Source organism: Lipophrys pholis (genome assembly GCF_963383615.2).
Source record: "Lipophrys pholis genome assembly, chromosome: 16".
Lineage (NCBI taxonomy): Eukaryota > Metazoa > Chordata > Actinopteri > Blenniiformes > Blenniidae > Lipophrys > Lipophrys pholis.
Window position 1 is genome coordinate 26764336 of NC_137634.1, and position 19354 is coordinate 26783689.

The window sequence follows — 19354 nt, forward strand, 5'->3', positions numbered from 1 at the left end:
AAGCAAATTGTAAACATTTCAAAGAAAGCACAGATTTTCCCTTTACACAAATCTCTTGAGAGTTTTGGACCCGAGCTGAGATGTTGTGATGCTGCCATGAAAGCTCACTCTCACAACACGTTTCATTTAAATTGGCTTCATGTTGAGATTGGAGTCACTTCCTGTAATAACTGTTTGGTTTTGTGAAAATAAACATTTTCATCTCTGCACAACAACAAAGAAAAAGTGTCAATTCAAAGGTGATAATGGTGAACGGCCATCCTTTACTGGTGTCGCCCACTCAGGATGAAGCTGGGCTGAACGTGTGAGCTCGTACTTTGCATCCAGCTCTGCTTTCTCCCGGACAGCCTGCGCCATGGTTTCGGCCTCCTGGTACTTCTTTCTGCTCTTGGTCAGCTCCTTCACAGACTCCTGCAGCTCCGCCTGGACCACCGTCAGCTGCTCGATGCACTGGACACACAACACAACATGCAAAGTGTTAGTGGTGGAGCTCACACAAGTGGCCTCACTCTGCATGGAGCTCCTGGCTGTGCCATGACGTCGGTTGTGTACAGAAGCTGTCCGGGCGGCTCCTGAGCGAGCAGCTGAGACAGGAGCAGCATTGTGGGCTGCAGGAGGTGAAACGTGGCCGGTAGAAAGCAGAGCATGGGGAGCTGAGGAGGAAACAGACTGCAGACGAACTCAGCTGATAACAGGGATTTATGATTCCTGGAATGGTCAGATTGCTTTATTGCTTTATTTATAAGAAACACGCTTGTTGGTTTCCTCATTGACATAAAGAGAACAAACTCCTCTGTGGCTGTTCCTCATAACTTTCATTATTTTACCTCCAGTTATCATAAATGTTAAAAATGATGAGCATGTTTCCTCCCGTGCCCTCAGTTTGGACTGGCAGGCTCAGACATGTGCCCTTCAAGTCCAAGACCCGGTTTACATCACAACGTTCTAAAAACAATGTGATTTTTATGTTGGGCCACGAGTTGTTTGTTTCTGTACTGAAACCACACACACAACAATACACTCTAAACATTAACAATGGGAAAAATGACATGTCATAAAACATCCGCGCACACACACAACTCTCATCTCACGGACTCAAACAAACATTTATTTACTCTGTAAGCAGAGTTTAAACGTCCTCCGGCCAGTTAAAACAGAAAAGGCACTTTGTTCCTGTCGGTGTGTGAAACAGGAATTGTTGTGCAGCTTGTGTGTTGACACCACTGAATGCTTCCGCCTGAACTTCACCTGTAGCTAAAGGTCACAAATCCTTTTTATTCAGCTGGTCACTGTGAGTCTGAACAGAATATGAAGCAGACATGTTTCTGGGATGATTCTGCTGTTTGTGCTCAGGATGCACTGACGATCTGACAGCAGACCCTGAGAATACTTATCCACTCAGATTTCACTGGTTTTGTGAAAAAGACACGTTTTTAAACTGGAGAATTCTCGTCAATGAGAACATGGGGACCTGAGCTGCACTGTGAGGCAAGAGTGTTGGTCACTATGTAGACCTGGTATCACACAGCTTGATCACTTATCAGCTGATCACACAGAAAGCTGCTGTGTGAACCTTTGTCCATTTCCATCTTATTTCATCTCAATTCAAGATTGAAAAGAAAAGTGGATTATTCCTAAAATCAGGATCAACAAAACTTCAGTCAAAAGTCAAAATGAGACAAATTACATGGGTTCAAGTTAATTAAGTATTTCAGAGGATTGTAAAGTTTTGATCATTTCAGTGTGTGTGTGTGTGTGTGTGTGTGTGTGTGTGTGTGTGTGTGTGTGTGTGTGTGTGTGTGTGTGTGTGTGTGTGTGTGTGTGTGTGTGTGTGTGTGTGTGTGTACCTTCCTGAGCTGCTGCTCCTTCTGTACCCGGGCCGTCTTGGCCGGGTCGGCCACCTGGGCCTTGTAGTTGTCACAGGAGCTGATCCGGGACTGGGTGGTCTGGACGGTGGCCTCCAGGTACGACCGCCACACACAGTACATGTTCCTGAAACACACACTTCATCTTTACACAACTGGTTTCACACAACCTTGATTAAATGAATTAAAATGGAGAGAAACACTGAAAATAGGAATTACACATTAATTGTTTATACTTTGATGGTTTTAAAAGGGACTTTTTACAATTTGACCCCACATTTGTGTTTTAGTGTTCACAATGTCTCCGTCCTGGTTTTAACCTCTATCGAGTTTCAGTGGAAGGAACGCTGGAGCTGCTGAAGTAATCAGATTACATCAATTATGGATGAATGACAAGCTCTTTCTAGAATCAAAGTAATTCCCAAATAGATGGTTTTAATGGAATTCAGTGTTTTATTAAAATGTACATTCTTAGTAGTTTGTCTTAGTTGAAGGGGTGATTACATTGCAAAGATTTCTAATGAGAATGAAAACGTTTGTGTTTCAGCTGGACAATCAGAACGAAGTTTCCTGCGTGGTGTCATGACTCCCAGTCTAGATTCTCCTGGACTTGATAGTTTTATAGTCGACCCTTAACACCTCGGTGTTCTGTCCACTAGAATGTCGGTGTTCTCCCATTGTTAGTGTTTAAAGCGGATTGTTCTCTGCTGCATGTGTGTGTGGCTTCATCACAAAACAACTAACAGCACCAACTAGTGGGCCAACATGGAAAATACACTGTTTTCAGTATTTCTACTGTTTCCTTGAAAACCAAAATAGTTTTCAGAATGCTGCCTAGTAAATAGGGACGGGGCCCGATCCAATCCGATCCGGGATCAGGTTCTGATATCAACGGAATTCACGTATCAACCTGCAGAGGTTTCTGCTCCATGATCCTGGTCTGATCCATGATCCTGGTCTGATCCATGATCCTGGTCTGCTTCATGGTGCTGAAATGATCCCCAGTGTTTCCCTGCTGCTGCTCTGCTCGCTGGCTGCAAACTGTGGACTGGATTTCCTGAAGGGAGGCGGGTCTCAATGAGACCAGGAGGAATGAGGCAGGAAATCCAGTCCACAGTTTGCAGCCAGCGAGCAGGCTAGGGAAGTAGCACTGTGCTATCCAACTTTTCATGGCAACATGTTGCTGTTTGGACGCATTTTAGTCTCACAACACCACAAAGCAACACAGCAACGTGGATGTTAGCAAAGCAATGCAGCAACGTGGATGTTAGCAAAGCAACACAGCAACGTGGATGTTAGCAAAGCAACGCAGCAACGTGGATGTTAGCAAAGCAACACAGCAACATGGATGTTAGCAAAGCAACACAGCAACATGGATGTTAGCAAAGCAACGCAGCATGGATGTTAGCAAAGCAACGTGGATGTTAGCAAAGCAACACAGCAACATGGATGTTAGCAAAGCAACGCAGCATGGATGTTAGCAAAGCAACGTGGATGTTAGCAAAGCAACACAGCAACATGGATGTTAGCAAAGCAACGCAGCAACATGAATGTTAGCAAAGCAACGCAGCAACGTGGATGTTAGCAAAGCAACGCAGCAACGTGGATGTTAGCAAAGCAACGCAGCAACGTGGATGTTAGCAAAGCAACGTGGATGTTAGCAAAGCAACGCAGCAACGTGGATGTTAGCAAAGCCGTAGTCCAGCAGGGCGGCGCTCTGCAGCCAGACCTCAGTGTTTTCAGCCTCCAGCTCTGGGAGGAGAACAGCTCTGTCATCAGAACAATGAGCAGCAGCTCCTCCAGGCTGTCAGCAGGAGATTCACACCTCTGTGAAGCTGCGTCCTACTCCACGCTAAACTCCCTGAAAATAGTCCCAATCATTTGTGTTGTTCGAGCTGGAAGCACTGCTGTAGCTGCTGCCTTGCTCAAGAGTTTCTCCAGGGATTAATAAAGTCATTCTGAGGTTTTAAAGATAGAACTAGTTTATTATGAGATGATGACGTCACGCAGACCCCCACATTGTCCACATGGAACTAAAATACTTTGTACTGCTTCCTTTACTGACCTGATACTAACCTCAAGTTGTCTTTAGAGAGAATACATGTATACATTAGTACATTTCATACTTTACTGTAGAGAGGAGTTTATTACAGCCTCATATAAAGTCAACAATAATGATAATAATAATATTAAAGCAAACAGCTCTGCTATCAGAATAGTATCGGTATCGACAGATATCCACATTCAGGTACTGGGATCGGATCGTAAGTGAAAAAATGAGGATATGTGCCTCCCTAGTTGTAAACATGAAATTCTTCTGAAATAAAAACGTGAAAACATTTTCACGTGAAACGTGGTGTGACTGGGGCTTCAGACCCAAAACAATGCTAATTGAATCATGCTGTGTCATCGTTAATGATCCACTCTGACATCATGAGGATACAGACGCTCTGGATTTATCATTCAAATATCTGTTTCATATATATTTTCTCTGCTTCACCATGAGGTCATGAGGTTAGACTCATCATGTGATTCAGGGTTTGAACTGATTAGAGCGAGGTGCACAGATAAACTCATGGATGGATGTTACAGGTTAGAAGACCAGCAGTATGAAGCTGTGCACGTACGTGACCCGTCACACGGTCTCCGGTGTTTGATGCCACGACGGACTTCACCATACCTGTTGTCATCTGCTTGTTGTTCCGTCGCGCTCTCGGGCCAATCCCTCTTCAGATACTGACTCGCCAGCTTGTTGAGGGCCTGAAGGAGAAGACAGGAGACAGATGAGGGGATGAACTTTGACCTTTGACACTGGTGCAGCTCACTCAGGTTCCCATCTATCACACTCAGACCTTTAAAGCAGATAAGAAGAAGAAGAGACAGTTTGTCCTTGAAGGCAGTGGAGGTCTCCACCTCACTGCTGGGGTCTTTGACCTCGGGCGGACGAGATCAGTTTGGTAACCGCGTAGTTGAGAAATCTTAAGCCACCAGGTTGATATCAGCTCGGACTCTGATCCTCAGCGCTGTAAAAGTCTAACAGGCTCCATCCAGTCACCACAACAACTGCACCTGCTGTGGAGTGAGGAGGTGACCACTGAAGCCTTTAGAGAGAAAAAGCTGAGCCTGTCCAGTCTGGTTCACAACCAAGATGCTCCCCGAATCATCCACACTGGTTCTTTCGCTCCATCACTGGTGCTCATGCCGACGTGGACTCCTTCATAGAAGGAAATGTTAGTATTCAGACCACATTCAGCTGGACCCAGATTGAGTTCTTGCCTGTCAGTCAGCAGTGAGGGTGAACAACAGAATAGAAGCACAGAGCGCAAACTCCTCAGAATGTAACCAGACTGAACTTCAGAGAGGGAATCAAGTTCACATGGAAGATGCTCTATAATCTGGATGTTGGATGAGGAAGATGCTCTATAATCTGGATGATAGAGGAGGAAGGTGCTCTATAATCTGGATGTTAGCACTTTTTTTCAATGAAAGTTTTTATAAACTAACAACGATTACAACAAAAAGCAACGTAAAGGTTGAGATCAACTCCCAACATGGAGAAAAAAGATAACTGCTATTCAAGCATGCTAATGCTAATCAAAGCTATGATGGATACAGGCTAATGCTAATGCTACCAAGAACAGCTCAACAGAACCAAGTTAGTTCTGGATTAATTGGGTTATAATTCTCAACTAAACATGAAGGTGGTGAAATAGAACCACGAAGGCAGCAGCAGTCCTTCTTACTGTCAGTCCAGTATTTTTCTGTTTGACCTGGAATAAGATCACCAGCAACCGTAACTGTAACTAAGCGCTGTTTTAACTTAATTTGGCGAGTTGATGCCCAGACGAGTGTCCATGAAGGAAACAAGCTCATGTGTCCGTCCTGTGAGGCATGAAGCGTCGGCTCTGAAGCGGAGGACTCTGAACCCAACGGTCCCGTCAACTCGCTGCCAAAGCTTCAAAGCTGCCACAAACCCGCCTATTGTGGCCTTCAGATGGAGAATCAGCCCGGCAGACACGCCTGAATGGTGCGACGGATGGAGGGGAGGAGGGGGAGGGATGAGAGGACGGCGGAGGAAGAGACACACAGAGGAGGACATTTTCCCGCCTCGTGTGATGTGAATAGCAAACGGCTGATTGCTGAAGCAGCTCGCAGGTGTAAGAAAGTGAGAAAAAGGCCGCAAAGAGGAGAGACTTGGGGGGGAAAGGGGAAGAACGGGGGACGACCCAGAGGGAACGAAGTGTTCCAGAGACGCTCTGACCCACTTTGATTCAACCACTGGCAGCGGGTGTCCAATTGATCACATAACAGGCAGCTCGCCCCAGACAGAACACCTTTCAGAACCACACAGAGCCACGGCACAGTCCTCTTCACTTCATCATCCAAACTCACCGGTTAACACTGTTTAACACTAAACTCAACGTTTAACTCCAAACTCACCGGTTAACACTGTTTAACACTAAACTCAACGTTTAACTCCAAACTCACCGGTTAACACTGTTTAACTCCAACCCCAACGTTTAACCTCAAACTCACCGGTTAACCCCAAACTCACCGGTTAACACGGTTTAACACTAAACTCAACGTTTAACTCCAAACTCACTGGTTAACACTGTTTAACTCCAACCCCAACGTTTAACCCCAAACTCACCGGTTAACCCCAAACTCAACGTTTAACCCCAAACTCACCGGTTAACCCCAAACTCACCGGTTAACCCCAAACTCAACGTTTAACCCCAAACTCACCAGTTAACACGGTTTAACTCCAAACTCAACGTTTAACTCCAAATTCACCGGTTAACTCCAAACTCACTGTTTAACCCCAAGCTGTTTAACTCCAACCCCAAACTCACCGGTTAACCCCAAACTCAACATTTAACTCTAAACCGTTTAACCCCAAACTCACTGGTTAACCCCAAACTCAACATTCAACCTCAAACTCACCAGTTAACCCCAAACTCACCGTTTAACCCCAAACTCACCGTTTAACCTCAAACTCACCGTTTAACCCCAAACTCAACATTTAACCCCAAAATCAAAATTTAACTCTAACCTGTGTCCTCATGAAGTTCTTCAGAAAACAGGGTTAAGCTACTCAGCAGGTTGAGGTGTGTTGGTGGAGACACACACTTTTCCTATCAAAACACCAAACTGCTCCAGCTGTTTAGCTTTGTGTGTCATGTCTGTGTTGGACACTGGGTGGTGCTGTTACGTCCTCTCAAGGCATTGCTGACTGGGTTGAGTGGTTAACCGTTATATATCGGCTTTCTGTAGACCTCAGCACTGTGGAAGCCACTACCTTCAGCCATGTTTCTTTATTTGTTGATCCATTATGATTGCTGCTGCTTCTCAGACTCAATACGCCCCCATGTGGCTCAGACAGCTACTGCAGTGCTAAACGGGCCGGAGATTCGTAGACCAAATTATCTCTGAAATGATTTCATGACCACTGTTTTGTCTCATTTTGCTGATAAGTTTAGGTTATAACAATATTTACAGGAAAACATTTTTTTTAAAACTGTCCCTTTAAGGTTCCATGTAAATCACTTTACACATTAGAATCGTTGAGTAAATAAAGTTGGCCGTAACAACGCCAACAACTGGAGGAAATCGAGCGACTCATCACTGTGTTACAAACAGAATTCTAGAGTCATTTTCTGAAGCTCCAGTAATAAAGAGTGGAACACGGTTTGTTTTGCTCGTCACCATTAAGACATGAAAGCTTTTTTGAATCTTTTACACACAAAACATTTCTCAGAAATCTCAAACAACGTTGTGTTATTAAGATAAAAATGATCAACCATCAATAAATCCTTAAAACTGGTCAATGACTTTATTTCCTGGTCAAACCACAATGACACAGGTTTTAATCAATCACATCCATCAACCACTCCTTAACCAATCACAGCTCGTTGTCAGACTGACGGATCTTACAGTCCCTCCGACACCGACATCCTCAGACTGAGAAAGACGCCTCGGCATGTTCCTTCAACGCGTGATGACAGAAATCCTCCTGTGAGAACTCGGGGCACGCGTATCCAATAAAACACACATGCAGGAGGCCCGCAGGCGGATCTCCACCCTCTGCTGGATTCCTCCAATCCTCCACCTCCGTGCTTCTTCTCTCACATGCCACCAAAATAATGCTTCTGCCACGGATCTGGTGATGATCAGTCCAGGAGGAACGTCTCTGAGCTGCTCCGCTGCTTTTCTCTCAATGTTTCATGATCACAGCTAAATGAACCACGTACAGACACACCGTCTCCCGTGGACAAAGACTTCAGTCCACCTTCTTCAAACCTTCTTCATTTAAATAGTTTAAGTTTTAAATACTGTGACTGGATGTCATGCGTGAAACTGAACAAAGAGATTCCAAATTCTATAGCTTCAAAATGTTTCTTCTGATCGTCTGTTAAATGCTAAAAGACAACTTGTATTCTCTTGTGAGATACTGCGTTATTTACAAAAAAGATGACAAATTTTACTTCTTATATCTTCTAAAATGGACAAAATGTCACCTATATTCAACGGCAGCATATTATTCAATGTGTTTCAATTATGCCCCCGTCCAGCTCAGTAGGTAGAGCATGAGACTCTCCGTCTCAAGGTAGAGGGTTCATGTCCCCCGTCCAGCTCAGTAGGTAGAGCATGAGACTCTCAGTCTCAAGGTAGAGGGTTCATGTCCCCCGTCCAGCTCAGTAGGTAGAGCATGAGACTCTCAGTCTCAAGGTAGAGGGTCCATGTCCCCCATCCAGCTCAGTAGGTAGAGCATGAGACTCTCCATCTCAAGGTAGAGGGTCCATGCCCCCCGTCCAGCTCAGTAGGTAGAGCATGAGACTCTCCGTCTCAAGGTAGAGGGTTCATGCCCCCCGTCCAGCTCAGTAGGTAGAGCATGAGACACAAAGGATTGATTCTAATAGTCAATACACAGGTCCTTGACCCAGTTGCAGAGCGATGATAAAACATTTCCAGTGTTTTAACTCAAAGCTCTTAAGACACATTGATTGTTCAAACTATTCATTCATTACTCTTCAGTAGACTGAGGCTCCATTAACACGACAACAGTTCCAGTGAGAAAGCACGGTTGTTGGATTTTCTTTTCAGAAAAGTTTTGCGTTCCAACAGAAATATCAGACACAGTAAAAAGCATGTAGTTTTCATGTTGGGCCACTAGTTGGTGCTGTTGTTTGTTTTTGTAATGAAGCCGCACACACACATGCAGCAGAGAACAATGGGCTCTAAACATGGACATTCTAATGGACCACCAAGTTGGATTATGGGGACTGTCAAAATAAAACTAGAAGAAGAATCGTACTTTATAAATCCCCCTGGGGGAGATTTCTTTCCTGAATTGACTCATCGGCAGGAAGCCACACAGCACAGCGCTCAGAGGGAGCTGGTGGGGGCCCAGGGTCTCGCTCAGGGACCCCTGGTGCAATTCTTTTTTTTTTGGGCTGCCAAGTCCAGAAGAATATGGACTGGGAGTCGTGACACCACAGATGAAACTTTGTTCTGATTGTCTCTACTGAGCATGTGCAGAGGAACTATTTACTCCGGCCATGGTGACCAGGACCAGGACCAGGACCAGGACCAGGACCAGGACCAGGACCAGGACCAGGGCCAGGACCAGGACCAGGACCAGGGCCAGAGTTTCCTCCATCTACACGGCAACCAAGTCGCTGTGCTTTCAAAAAGTTATGCTGGTGAGATGTTGTGTGAACAAACCCAGAACACCTGGAAGGTTTGGCGTTCTCACTTGAAATGGTTGTTGTGTAAACGGGTGTTTGCAGCATAAAACTGTTGGTCTAGTCGTCCAGTGTGAGCTGTTGTATGGTGGTATCTTAAGTAGGTCAATAAAACCTATTCATATAGCACCTTTCACAGATAAAGACCACCAAGTGCGTTACATCAATAGAAGAACCGTGACCCGACGGCCTGACGTCATCGTCTGAGTGCACCCTGAGCCGGAGGCTACGAGCTCCAGCTGCTAACAAACAGTAATGACTGTGATCTTAATATTGATCATTCAAAATGCTCAGTGTTGATTTACAGCCGTTTGAAACAGCGAGACGTCCCTGAACATGTTCTCCTTCTCTTTCCATCAGAAGCCTCATGGCAGCACATCCATGTGAGGCGTGAGCGTCGGCCCCTCACAGTCCTGATGGAGATTCCTCACCGCGCTGCAGAGACCTGGACAGGAGGCGGAGCCAAGCAGAGAGCGGCTTTTCCACGCTGACGTACGTCAAACAACAGAGGAAACCAGCCAGAGGTCTGCTGGTCGACCCCCCCCCCCCCCCCCCCCCCCCCCCCCCCCCCGTGGTGTGGGGTGTTGTTTCTCTTCTAACCACAAGACAACAAACGCCGCTGTCGGACCGCATCCTCCACTTTTAAAACCTAAAGAAGACGCTGGCAGAGACGAAGACGGACGAAGACGTTGACCTACCTGAGCGTAGTCTCTCTCCACTGCAGCTCGTTTCTGACTGAAGCTCCTGAAAAACAAAAGACCCGTTTATCAAGAAAAGTCCCAGAATCATACAAAGAGGGAATGTGAGGCAGAAAGTCTGGCGACTAAAACCCTGAGAGGAGATGAGCCGACGGCTGCAGACGCTCAACAGAAAGCAGAAGACACGTCTTTTCTTCACGGCTGATCTCGTCGTCAATAAACAGTCATTCAGCAGAATGGCAGCAGCTTTTCCCCACTGAGAGAAGAAGATGATACTTTCTCAGAAAACTGGAAAATTCTTCATCTGATCACTTTTCAGTGTCATGAATCTACTTCACTGTGAGGAAAACTGGATGTGGAGAAGTCGATCAAACTCACTGCGGGAGGCCAGAGTGGGGCTTTACTGTAAATCTGACTTTTATACCCGGTAACAGATTCTATCGTTGTAAAAGTAATGTTTTCTACTTTAAGAGAAATAAAGTCACAATGGAGAAACTGTTACAGGAAGTTTTCATAAACCTTTTTTCTTCTTGTTTTGTTTTCATGTTTTAGTCTCCATCATCACCACATTAACTCTCATCATCAGTACATTAACTCTCATCATCACCACATTAACTCTCATCATCACCACATTATCTCTCATCAGTATATTAAATATCATCATCAGTACATTAAATCTCATCATCACCACATTAAATCTCATCATCACCACATTAAATCTCATCATCACCACATTAAATCTCATCATCATCAGTATATTAAATCTCATCACCACATTAAATCTCATCATCACCACATCAACTCTCATCATCACCACATTAAATCTCATCATCACCACATTATCTCTCATCATCACCACATTAACTCTCATCAGTATATTAAATATCATCATCAGTATATTAAATATCATCATCAGTATATTAAATATCATCATCAGTACATTAAATCTACCAACCTCATTAGAAATCAAACTAATTCTGTTCACTTTTATGTTGGCGGGGTTCATTTCCAGCTGTAGAAACTGTTTCTCATATTGTTTTAACAGGATTTAAAGTCACTTTTAATTGGACATAAACTATTAGAAAGAATTAATTGAATAGTTTCAGTTTTATATTTTAGTTATTAAAAAGTAACCTTGAGTGTGAATGCAGAAGTTTTCATGCTTGGTTTCTTTCAGTGCAGTACTTGAAATACTTTATTTCATTGTACATCTCCAATCGTATGAAAAGATTCCAACCATGAAAGCTTTTAGACAATCCAACATGTAATCAGAGTACATGTGAAGTGCTGAGCCGGTTGTTCTGATACTTGAACTCAACAAGCTCAGCTGGAGTTTATTAGAAGTGTTTCTAATCTTCACAGATTAATTTCCTCCCACAGTTCAGAACCTGACAGAGGGGGGAGGGGATCTTAACGCATTTGGATCAATTGAAAAGAAAAATAATGAAATTAAGCATTAAAACCCAGAGTTAGAGGTGTTTCCGTTTAACTTCCTGTCTGATGACGCTTCATGTGAATCTGCAGACGGCGAGCAGACGAGCGTCTGGTTTCTATAAACATCAGAACCTCTGGTAACGTGTTGAAAACGTGAGGCGAGTCCTCCTCAGAAGAGAAGCCAGGTCAGCGCCCTGAAGAGGAGGAATCATTGAGCGGTTGAACATGTCGTGACTCGACTCTTCCCGGGAGCTTTCCTCTCCTGCTCTGCTCTCACTTCCTGTCGCTTCCCCCTCAAACGGCTTTCTGCTCCGTTTCCAGTTTGCTGAATCATTTCTAGTCCACGATCGGAGGAGGAGGAGGAGGAAGAGGAGGAGGAGGAGGAAGAGGAGGAGGAGGAGGAGGAGGAAGAGGAGGAGGAGGGTGAAGTAACTGAGCCTCCCACCGAGAACAATCCGGTTCAGTCAGAACATCTGGCAGCTCTGTGTGACCTGAACTTCCAGCTGTTTGAAGGTCCGCCGCTCCACCGCCGACCAGACAGGAAGTGGGGAGCCGGCCTGGACTCACGCCGCCGCCGCCGCCGCTCCAAACACCAGTTGAACCTATGAAGCGTCGCCACATCTGAACACGGAGCGCCGTGCTCCACCTCCCCTCACTGAAACGCTCCAGAAACACCTCAAGTGGAGATGAACCGGTCTGACACTAAAGCACCAAAATAACACGAACAAGGTGCTGAGTCATCACTACAGGGGCACTACAGGGGCACTACAGGGGCACTACGGCACGTGTTTTCAACTACACCACTAAAACTAACCGTTTCAGAAGCTTCAAAATGATCATCGTTGACGCAGGAGACGCCTGAAACACTCTGGTAGTGACGCATCACCATCAGCAGGAAACGCATTCACTCTGGTAGTGATGCATCACCAGCAGCAGGAGACGCCTGAAACACTCTGGTAGTGACGCATCACCATCAGCAGGAGACGCGTTCACTCTGGTAGTGAAGCATCACCATCAGCAGGAGACGCGTTCACTCTGGTAGTGAAGCATCACCATCAGCAGGAGACGCCTGAAACACCTGAAACACTCTGGTAGTGAAGCATCACCAGCAGCAGGAGACACGTTCACTCTGGTAGTGAAGCATCACCAGCAGCAGGAGACACGTTCACTCTGGTAGTGAAGCATCACCAGCAGCAGGAGACACGTTCACTCTGGTAGTGACGCATCACCATCAGCAGGAGACACGTTCACTCTGGTAGTGAAGCATCACCATCAGCAGGAAACGCATTCACTCTGGTAGTGACGCATCACCAGCAGCAGGAGACACGTTCACTCTGGTAGTGAAGCATCACCATCAGCAGGAAACGCATTCACTCTGGTAGTGATGCATCACCAGCAGCAGGAGACGCCTGAAACACTCTGGTAGTGAAGCATCACCATCAGCTGGAGACGCGTTCACTCTGGTAGTGACGCATCACCAGCAGCAGGAAACGCGTTCACTCTGGTAGTGAAGCATCACCATCAGCAGGAGACGCCTGAAACACCTGAAACACTCTGGTAGTGAAGCATCACCAGCAGCAGGAGACACGTTCACTCTGGTAGTGAAGCATCACCAGCAGCAGGAGACACGTTCACTCTGGTAGTGAAGCATCACCAGCAGCAGGAGACACGTTCACTCTGGTAGTGACGCATCACCAGCAGCAGGAGACACGTTCACTCTGGTAGTGAAGCATCACCAGCAGCAGGAGACACGTTCACTCTGGTAGTGACGCATCACCAGCAGCAGGAGACACGTTCACTCTGGTAGTGAAGCATCACCAGCAGCAGGAGACGCCTGAAACACTCTGGTAGTGAAGCATCACCAGCAGCAGGAGACGCCTGAAACACTCTGGTAGTGACGCATCACCAGCAGCAGGAGTTCACTCTGAAGCCTCAAAGACGCTGGTGTTTCATAAATACAACGAATGTTCATGACGATGGAATTAAAGGCAAATATCACATCAATCCTGATGCTTCAGGTCAACGGTTCGATTCCCGTGTGAAGTCTGCATGTGGTTCCTGGGTGCTTGAGGGTTCTTCAGACGTGTGTGTTGGTATTCAAGGCCACGTTTCCACGACGACGTCTCAAGTGAAACACTGATTTTGAGTTTTCATTTCAGAAATATATGAAACAATATTTCCACTGTGGGACGAACTCTGGTCTGCTGTCCGATACGAGGAGCTGACGGACGTCGTCGTGGTCGTAGGACCACAGGAAGAACCCCGACTGGTCAATCGTAGCTTCATGAAGTTTTATGTGTAAAACGTTCACAGGTGGGGCTGCGTACTGTTTAGCAAATGAATCTTTATCACAATATCTGAACTGTGATGAATCGACGCACGCTTTGACATTCCACTAATTCATTAGGTTGAACATCAGAGACGTGTGGATCACTGATATGAGTTTGATGGAGGAGGAAATACAAGTTAGACTAGTTATGCTTTCCCACTAATAATACTACTAAATATTAAATGCTGAATGTATTGTCAGACGGGAGGAAACACACGCTGATCTGAGCGCTTTAGACTGAAATGTGAGACGACTGTAGATACAGCCGCCTCCGTCACCCCCGGCAGAGCTCCTTATTGTCTGGATTCACCAGGAAACGATGGACTGAAAGAGTGGATCAGTTTATCTTATAACACTTATTAGAAATAAGACCAAGTCTCTCTGTTGTTGAGGCGCCTGAAGCTCCAAACTGTGCCTGACGTAGGCATGGAACTGTTTGACACCATCAAGTACCAGAGGAGTTGTGAGTGGACAGAGATCAGCTGATCCAGCGTCCTGTTACACACTCCTGGTGGACTCTGCTAAACACACACACACACACACCGAGTGTGTTCAGTTAGTCCCACTCACCAACAGGACACAAGGAGTTGCTCAGAAGCCTGTGTGTGCATGAGGAGGAATCGAACCGTGTGTCCAGTGACAGGAGGTCAGTGTAAACACAGAGTGGTCTGCAGCTCTGTCTGCTCACCTCAGGTCCTCCAGCAGCTCGCACTCCGTCTGGTGTTTGATGTGTAACCGGCTCAGCTGCTCGCCGTGCGTGTGCTTCAGCTCCTGGGTGACCCGGACCTGCAGGACGACCAGAACAAGACGGGTCAGGACTAGAAACCAACACCAACACCACTTCAGCTCAGGAACCAGAGAACAGACACCAACCCGACTTCAGCAAGGGAACCAGACACCGACACCAACCCGACTTCAGCTCAGGAACCAGAGAACAGACACCAACCCGACTTCAGCTCAGGACCCAGACCCCAACACCAACCCGACTTCAGCTCAGGAACCAGACACCAACACCAACACCAACACCAACCCGACTTCAGCTCAGGACCCAGAGTACAGACACCAACCCGACTTCAGCTCGGGACCCAGAGCACAGACACCAACCCGACTTCAGCTCAGGACCCAGACACCAACACCAACCCGACTTCAGCTCAGGAACCAGACACCAACACCAACACCGACATCACTTGAGCCCAGTGGAGCAGTGGGTAACCTCACTGGGAGAGGAACCCTGGTTTGTGTGTGAGGTTTCATTACAAAGAAAACAAATAACAGCCGCCACTAGTGGTCAACATGTTAGCTATATTGTTTGAAACGTTTCCATTTACGTGGAAACAAACTTGGTTTTCTGATCGTCGACATATAAACGAGAAACTTTTCTGAAACGAAAACCCCAAAATGATGCGTTTTCATTTTAAAGGTCGTCGTGGAAACGGGACTTCAAATGTTTGTCCTGCGATGGCCGAGATACTCTGCCTTCACTCGTCGTCAGCTGGTATCAGATCAGAACTTCTGGACCCCGAAGGTCAACTTTATATTAACTTTACTCACAGAAACTTGTACGTGTACTTCTAACGTTGTCGTACATCACTGCCCTCATACTCCCTCATTTCTCTCACGATGCCGTTCGTCAGTACATCCAGTAGAGGGCAGTGCAGTTTATGATCGTTAATATAGAAGATCAACAGATCTATGTTACTCTTCTCCACACTGCCCCCACAGGTCACCAGGGGAACTATTCTGCTTGACGGGAGCTACAAAGGAGCTGAACACCACGGAGGTTCTCCGGCAGCAGCCGGTTCTAAAACAACAGCAGTCAGTCCTCTTTGTTCTCTAATAATCCAGGAAATAAATGTGAAAATACAGGAAAACTGAGTCCTTGCTTCATGCGTTGATCAGCAGAGTTACAGATCAATATTTATCAGTAGAATATTATTGGCCGATCTGAATAATTAACTTTAACAAGGAAGTGGCAAACGACACTGACGAATGAAACTATTGAAGATGTTATAAAGCAGGTGGGCCATTTGTATTACTTCTATCAATATTTATATCAATACTCTGTTTATTAAATATTGTAATTTAAATGTCTGTTTCTTTGTCAGCAAAGTTAATTTTTCCAGATAATTTAATCCAAACTGTGAATTATTTTAGAAGTATTACACATAAATTATAACATAAGTATTTTATTTCCTCCATTGTGCATAATTGTAGATTTTAAGTTGTGTAAAGCAAAACTACAATATCTTAAAATACTAAAATATTTCATAACATCAGATGATTTGTCTATGGTATCCAACTATTAAACTCTAAAATGTTTTATGTCACAAGTGTAGAAAGAACTGACTCAACTATAAACTTTTAAAATATAGTCTTAATTTCTAAGATGCAAATAAAAGTGTTCTGGTGTTTTACATGAATTTTTATGACTTTACTGCCATTCCTTTAATGTTAAAGTTTTATTATCAGACTGATGTTTTAGACTATTATTGTAGAAACATGACGCCCTCAGCTTCATGGACAATGTGTTGAGCAGATTGAATTTGACTAAATTTCTATTTTTCGAAGGATAAAACAGGATGGAAACACTTGATTAACTCCAGGAGGAAATTCTTTAAATGTATGTATGCAAAGATTTATGCTGTATGTAAATGTACGCCAGACGCATCTCATCTAACTGGGAAACTTATTTTATTTAGAATTAAAACAGAAATACTTTCATATAATTTATATAGAATTTACGTAAAGGGCATTTTTATCATTTGTTCTTTATCATTTTAGTTTACTCCTCATTAAAATCCCAAAATATTAGTTTTTCCTATTTTGGAACTAAGAGAAAATACTTTTTTTTAGTTTATGTCATGAGTACAGAAATAATCATATATTTTTTCCCTAATTTTTAGACATTTCAAGTGACATTCCACAGGCAAGTTCAATTATTATTATTATTATAATTATTATTAATACTAATACTAATACGAACATTACCTGTGTCTTATAAATAGAGATGATGCCATTGAGAACAATGTTTGGAGCACTTCAGTAGATATTTGTCTGTTTATATGAGAGTGTGAAACATTTTGATGAAATCTAGAATAAAGTAATCCCACATGGAAAGATGAAGCTCATTCAGCTCGGGAGGATTGTGGCTGAACGCTGCAACTCTCACTTACATATATCCAACAAAATGAAGTGTAATTAGAAGTAAAGAGCAGCTTTGACAGATATTCTGCAGAAATCATAGATTAGAACTTATGAAGTCGTCTTGTTCTCTTTAATCTGCTTTAGATCACTCAGATTTTTGGACAGTGTCCACACAGATAAACTTATTGTGATCATAAAAGTTTATATGTAACTAACAGTAATGCGTTTGAGGTAGTCGGGTGAAGCATGAGCACACTACGTGATGAAAGTACTCCGTTAGTAATGAGTAGCTTGTACTCGTCTGTGTAAAGTAACGTTACATGAGAGGAATCCAGGGACTGAAGCGTCTGAACCTTGTTAGTGAAACATGAAACCCACCAACGGTTTTTCGCACACAAACCAAAAATGTGAGACTGTTTTTTTTTTTGGATGTTTTAGTTTCATATTTGTCGAAGCAACTCTTTGGAGTAACGTGTATTTTACTCTGGGGCTCATTTTAAAGCTCTGAATGCTGCTTTATGGACGAACGTCTGTTTTTGCTCATCCCCCACAAACTTTGGAGGAAAAAAAAAAAGTGAACCAAACTCCATGTTCAAATCTGTCAATTCACTGTCAGCGCAGGAAAACTGTCAAAACAAGTTACTGTGGGAAAATGTAGTATTTCTCTGTATCAATATGAGGATACTCTTAAAATCGTCCTCCACCAAAACGCGATCCTGCACCTTATTTAGAGTATTTCTCCACTTTCCGGCGTGTTTCTAACGCAGTTGTGCTCCTCTCCGCCTGCTCTGCGAACCGGACCAAAAACTCACATTTACTTCAATTTACGAGCCGCTTCCTGGATTACTTGTGAACCGATGTAACGCAAATCTCATGTAACGCCGTTCCTTCAAGTCATCTGCCATCCATCGACTCCGTGAGTACTTCTCACGTAGAAAAGTGTTTTTATCCTGAGGTTTGCACGTCTTCCGCTGCGCCGCGTCTCCGTTACCTTAACGGGCTCTTCCTCTACTAAACTGCGGCGCGAGACTCGTTGAGAAAAGTTTTCAGTTTGTTGTTGAGTTAAAGAAACTGAGGCAAAGTGAGAAAGTAGAACAAGAAGTAAGAAGTGTGTGTGTGTGTGTGTGTGTGTGTGTGTGTGTGTGTGTGTGTGTGTGTGTGTGTGTGTGTGTGTGTGTGTGTGTGTGTGTGTGTGTGTGTGTGTGTGTGTGTGTGTGTGTGTGTGTGTGTGTGTGTGTGTGTGAGCCAGAGGAAGCCTCGCTCGAGCAGCAACAAAGCCAACATTTCCATTAAATATGCAGCAGAGCGTCGAAGTAACGTTCCGCTGGAAAAAGGTTGAAATGAGTCTCACCTTCCTCGGCGGAGGCTGCATCTTCTCCCAGGACACCGACTCGATCCGAACGACCAAGTTCTGGAGGAAAGTTCGGACAAATGTTCCAGTACCGACGAGAAAACAGCAGCCCGGCTCAGGCGGCCATGGCGAGTCCGCTCAGAGTGACGCGAGTCCCGGAGAGAGCGAGGACAGCGGCCGGGGGGCGGGGTGTGTGTGTGTGTGTGTGTGTGTGTGTGTGTGTGTGTGTGTGTGTGTGTGTGTGTGTGTGTGTGTGTGTGTGTGTGTGTGTGTGTGTGTGTGTGTGTGTGCGGGGAGGGGGGGGTCTTTTACATGAAGTTTTATGTTTTCCCTGAATTTAAATAACTTGTTTTTACATTTGCTACTTGAATTATTAAAAATAAGACGCACGTAAACTCATATTACAAACTCGTCTTTAGTTTCAAAATAAATCTCTCTCACACACACACACACTCACACACACACACTCACACACAGACACACACTCACACATACACACACACACACTCACACTCACACACACTCACACACACACACACACACACACACACACACACACACACTTACATGCTCAGTAACATGTAATTCTTCTTAAAAGTGCTGAATGATAAAATGAAATAATTCGAGTGATGATTTGATCTTTTTTAACTTTTGTGATTTTTTTCTGTCTGGTTTAATCTGCTGCAGATTATTTTAATCGCACTGATTCACGTAGTGTTTTTTGTTTGTTTGTTTTTTTAACCATTAAAACTCCCACAATGTTTCGTCTCTCTGATTGGGCCTTCTCC

General features: G+C 44.6%; 1 protein-coding gene across 1 annotated transcript in view; it reads right to left on the bottom strand.

The window, feature by feature from the left end:
• The window catches only part of LOC308122264 (F-BAR and double SH3 domains protein 2-like), a 36500-nt gene extending 17789 nt beyond the window's left edge, over positions 1-18711 (bottom strand). Inside the window, exons 1-6 of the mRNA XM_080483997.1 lie at positions 18567-18711; positions 14760-14857; positions 10309-10354; positions 4546-4625; positions 1848-1992; positions 317-450 (exon numbers count right to left, since the gene is read on the bottom strand). Of these exons, the coding sequence (XP_080340123.1) occupies positions 317-450; positions 1848-1992; positions 4546-4625; positions 10309-10354; positions 14760-14857; positions 18567-18587 (524 nt within the window). The 5' untranslated portion in view covers positions 18588-18711. The remainder of the gene's footprint in view (positions 1-316; positions 451-1847; positions 1993-4545; positions 4626-10308; positions 10355-14759; positions 14858-18566) is intronic.
• Between the last annotated feature and the right edge of the window lie 643 nt (positions 18712-19354).